We start from the raw sequence: 3,550 nt of genomic DNA, 5'->3' as shown, positions 1-3,550 counted from the left end.
AGGCTCAACATTTTATTCCACCTTGTCGCTATTTTGTCATTATTTCGCAATATGAACTCTTTCCTCTTCTTCTTCTTCTCTCTCTTTATTTTTATATTTCTCGGGTGCGCGAACAGCGCTCCCGATGGGAGTAGCCCCCGAGGCTACAGCCAAGAACTTGTGCTTGGTTGTAGGCTCAACATTTTCTATATTGTCATACTCGAAATTTTACTTTTTGTCGGAGTAGCCCCCGAGCATTTGGGCAAAAACTTGTATTTGATCAAAGGCTCCCGAAGTATTGAATATTTCATCCTGTCGCCAATCTCTGAATACTTCCTTGTCGACATTCTTCACTTAATCAAATTTACTTCATCCTTGACAAGTAGTCGTGAATTTTCTGTCCTGTGGGTCCATTGCTTTCACCACGTTGACACGTCGTGCAAGTAGTGGACACACGTCCTCCGCTTTTCCTGGCGCACGTACGGTAACGCCTATTTCAGTAAAAATACTCTTTTGCCCTTGTGTCTAGAAGATCCATCCTCACCACACGATTTCTTCATCCAACGGCACACTGCTTCACCCGAATCTTATATAAACCCTTCTTCAACCTTCGTTCATCCCCTCGCTTGCGCCGCTCACCTGTTCCTTTTCGCAAAACTTCCCCTGCGCCCAACTCTCTCCAATCTTCCGTACGCACATACATTGCTCGGCCCACTGCCGTTGATGCCACCGCGCACGCGTCTGACTCGCCACAGCACGCCGGAATCCAAGATGGCCGCCGAGGATCTTGAGTGGGAGAGATCCAAAATCTCCAATCAAGACATCAACACGCTGAAGAGGCTCGGCCTCATGACGAAGGAGGACGCCATCCGCTTTCCTAGCGAAGAAAGCTACCCCAAGCCTCCAATGGAGTATCGGGTTAGTTTTGTTGATCACCTGATCCGCGGCCTTTCAACCCCAATCCACGATTTCCTCCGCGGCCTTCTTTTTGTTTATGGGATTCAACTGCACCAGTTGACTCCCAATTCCATCCTTCACATTTCTATTTTTATCACACTTTGCGAATGCTTCCTCGGAATCACTCCCAATTGGGCTCTGTGGAAGCGCATTTTCTGCCTCCGCCGTAATGGCTCCCACAACGTCACTTATAACATAGGTGGCGTTGTTATCTGTGTTCGGACTGATGTCGATTATTTCGACGTCAAGTTTCCTGATTCTGTCCAAGGATGGCGCAAAAAGTGGCTCTACATCCACGAAGAAAGCGCCAATTCTGTGGAGCACAACATAGTTCCTTTTGACGGAAGTGCCAGGATTCAGCGTCGCCGTTCCTGGGATGCCGAAGCTTCTGAAGAAGAGAAAAAGGCGACAGAGGCGCTCATGGCTCGTATCCGTCATCTTCAAAACACTCGAGGCAAAGAGCTATCTGGTGTTCAAATTACTGCCTACTTCCTTAGGATTAGAGTGCAGCCTCTTCAGGCTCGCAAAAATCCCCTTTGGACGTATTCTGGTGAAAATGACGCCAACAGAATCTCCAGTGATCTTTCTGTAAAGGATTTGGAAAAATTGGTTCGAAGAATTTCTCGATTAGGCAAGAAGGATCCTATTCCCTCCTCCTGTCGAGTGGAACCATACAGTGCTTCCAATCCTCTTCCCGAGGTATTTTGTCTTCTCGAAGTTTTATCTTGTTTTGAACTGTTCCTCGTATCTTATTTGCAGTGGTATCTCACTTATTCTCTTTTGTCACTATTTCTTTGTAGAATCATCCTACTATGGCTTCCCTTCCTCCTCTTCCTGAGGATGGAGAGGTCGAAGAAAGAGCCGTTGTCGATGATGTCAACCAGAGACCCCCTCTTTTGTGAATGAACCCGCAGATTCTCGAAAATCTGCGGGATCTACTGAGAAGGATGCTGCCTCTGAAGATACAACATCAGCGCAATCTCCTCCTCCTGCTGTTTCTCCGAAGAGCAAAAGGAAAAGGAGCAATGCCGAAGATTCCGGGACCTCGAAACCCGAAGAAACTGCTCCTTCACCTCGAAAAGCAGCTTATGATCCATACATCGAGAGTATCATCAGCTCGTAGGTTCCTTGCTCTTTTCCTTTTCTATTTGAAGAATTTTATTTTGCCTTGCTTTTTATGCTGCCACTATTTTGTCACAGTGATGATGAAGAAACACCAACTTTAGATGTGGCTGCTCGAACGAGCACGTCACATACTTTAGTTATTTCAGAAAAACCAGTTGAAGGGGAGGAATCGTCGCCTCCTCAACAAAATGTTGATACATCTACTCCTCCTTCGAGCCCCCGTGCCCCTTCACCAAAAAGGGCACGGGTTGAAAAGATTGTTGATCCTGCCCCTCAGTTGGGCAGTTCGTCGACTCTGCTCTTAGATGATGTAAGTTTGTCGGCATCTATATTTTCTTTATTTTGTTTTTTCACACCTTTTCTCTTTTTCATGCCGACGTTTCTTTTGATGTACTTACCTTTGAACAGCCAATGATCAAAGAGCTTCTTCGGATCGGGTCCCAATTTGTTGGGTACCGTGAATATGCCGCCAGAGCCGAAGGTAACGACTTTTATACTTGCTATTTTTCTTTGACTTTCTATTCCTGTTGCTTGTCGCTATTTTTTGATCTTTCTTTTCTTTCTTTTTCATATCTCGACAGAAAAACTTTCAGAGGCCAACGAACGTGTCGACGCACTTGCTCAAAAACTCGAGCAAAGTGAGGCGGCTCGCAAGAAAGCTGAACTTGCTGCTAGCAAAGCTAAGGCCGAGGTTGATGAAGCCAAGGTGAAAGCTGCTAGTGTCGAGGAACTGCAGAGAAGGCTCAAAGATGCCGAATCTGCCTTAGATGAGCAGAAAACTGCACAAACTGTGCGTGAACAAGAGATCATCAAGCGTCTGAAGTCGCAAAGTCGACGTACGCTGAGTAATATCATCAACCCCTTCTATTGTACTTCCTGTTTCTTGGTTTTTGACTAATGGTTCTTTGTTTTGTGTGGCAGCTCAAACAAACCAAGATTTTGATCTGGAGAATCCCGTCAATGACCCTCTCCTTGATGCACTTTCTCTTCTGGAGTTCCATGGGCGCGAGATTCGTGAAGGCGTGGCCAATGCCAGTGCGAGTTTGTCGGCGTTGTTCCCCTACTTCTTCCCGAAGAAAGAGGAACCTTCGACTTTCCTTGCCCTTGCCAAGCTTTTCAATTCGTCGGAAGACCTGGGATTGAAGATGCGTCAAGAGAATATGAAGGTTGCTGTCGAGAGTACTGTTGCCCTGGTTGCTGACAGCCAACAAACGCTTGATTGGATGAAGGTTGGCGACACCAGTCAGATAGAGCAGTCAAGATGGAGGTCGCTGATCAAGGCGGCCAAGCCCAACACGAAGAAGATCTTGGCGTATCTGGGGATCAAGCCAGCTTCAACTCCTAGCTCCTCGAGGCCGGAGGTCTAGTTGCATGCCTCTGTTTTTCTTTCTGTTTCTTTTGCTTCTGTCGCCAAAGTAGTCATTTGGCGACACGTACTTTCTTAACTCCACTGTAATGCCCTTGTAATTATTCTAAGAGATTAATGAAG

General features: G+C 46.4%; 1 protein-coding gene across 1 annotated transcript; it reads left to right on the top strand.

Moving 5' to 3' along the window:
* Nucleotides 1-788: 788 nt before the first annotated feature.
* On the top strand, nucleotides 789-1,841 carry LOC127310147 (uncharacterized). Its single transcript, XM_051340843.2, has 2 exons — nucleotides 789-1,635; nucleotides 1,737-1,841. Exons 1-2 carry the CDS (start codon nucleotides 829-831, stop codon nucleotides 1,836-1,838), a joined length of 909 nt encoding a protein of 302 aa, XP_051196803.2. The 5' UTR covers nucleotides 789-828; the 3' UTR covers nucleotides 1,839-1,841.
* The last annotated feature ends 1,709 nt before the right edge of the window (nucleotides 1,842-3,550 follow it).

This window comes from Lolium perenne, chromosome 6, assembly GCF_019359855.2.
Source record: "Lolium perenne isolate Kyuss_39 chromosome 6, Kyuss_2.0, whole genome shotgun sequence".
NCBI classification, from domain to species: Eukaryota; Viridiplantae; Streptophyta; class Magnoliopsida; order Poales; family Poaceae; genus Lolium; species Lolium perenne.
Note: the sequence above shows the minus strand (reverse complement) of the source record. Positions and strands in the feature narration are given on the sequence as shown.

Coding starts and splice junctions, on each gene's coding strand:
- LOC127310147 (XM_051340843.2), top strand. CDS start 829: ATGACGAAGGAGGACGCCATCCGCTTTCCTAGCGAAGAAAGCTACCCC. Junction 1,636..1,736: donor CTTCCAATCCTCTTCCCGAG/GTATTTTGTCTT, acceptor ATTTCTTTGTAG/AATCATCCTACTATGGCTTC.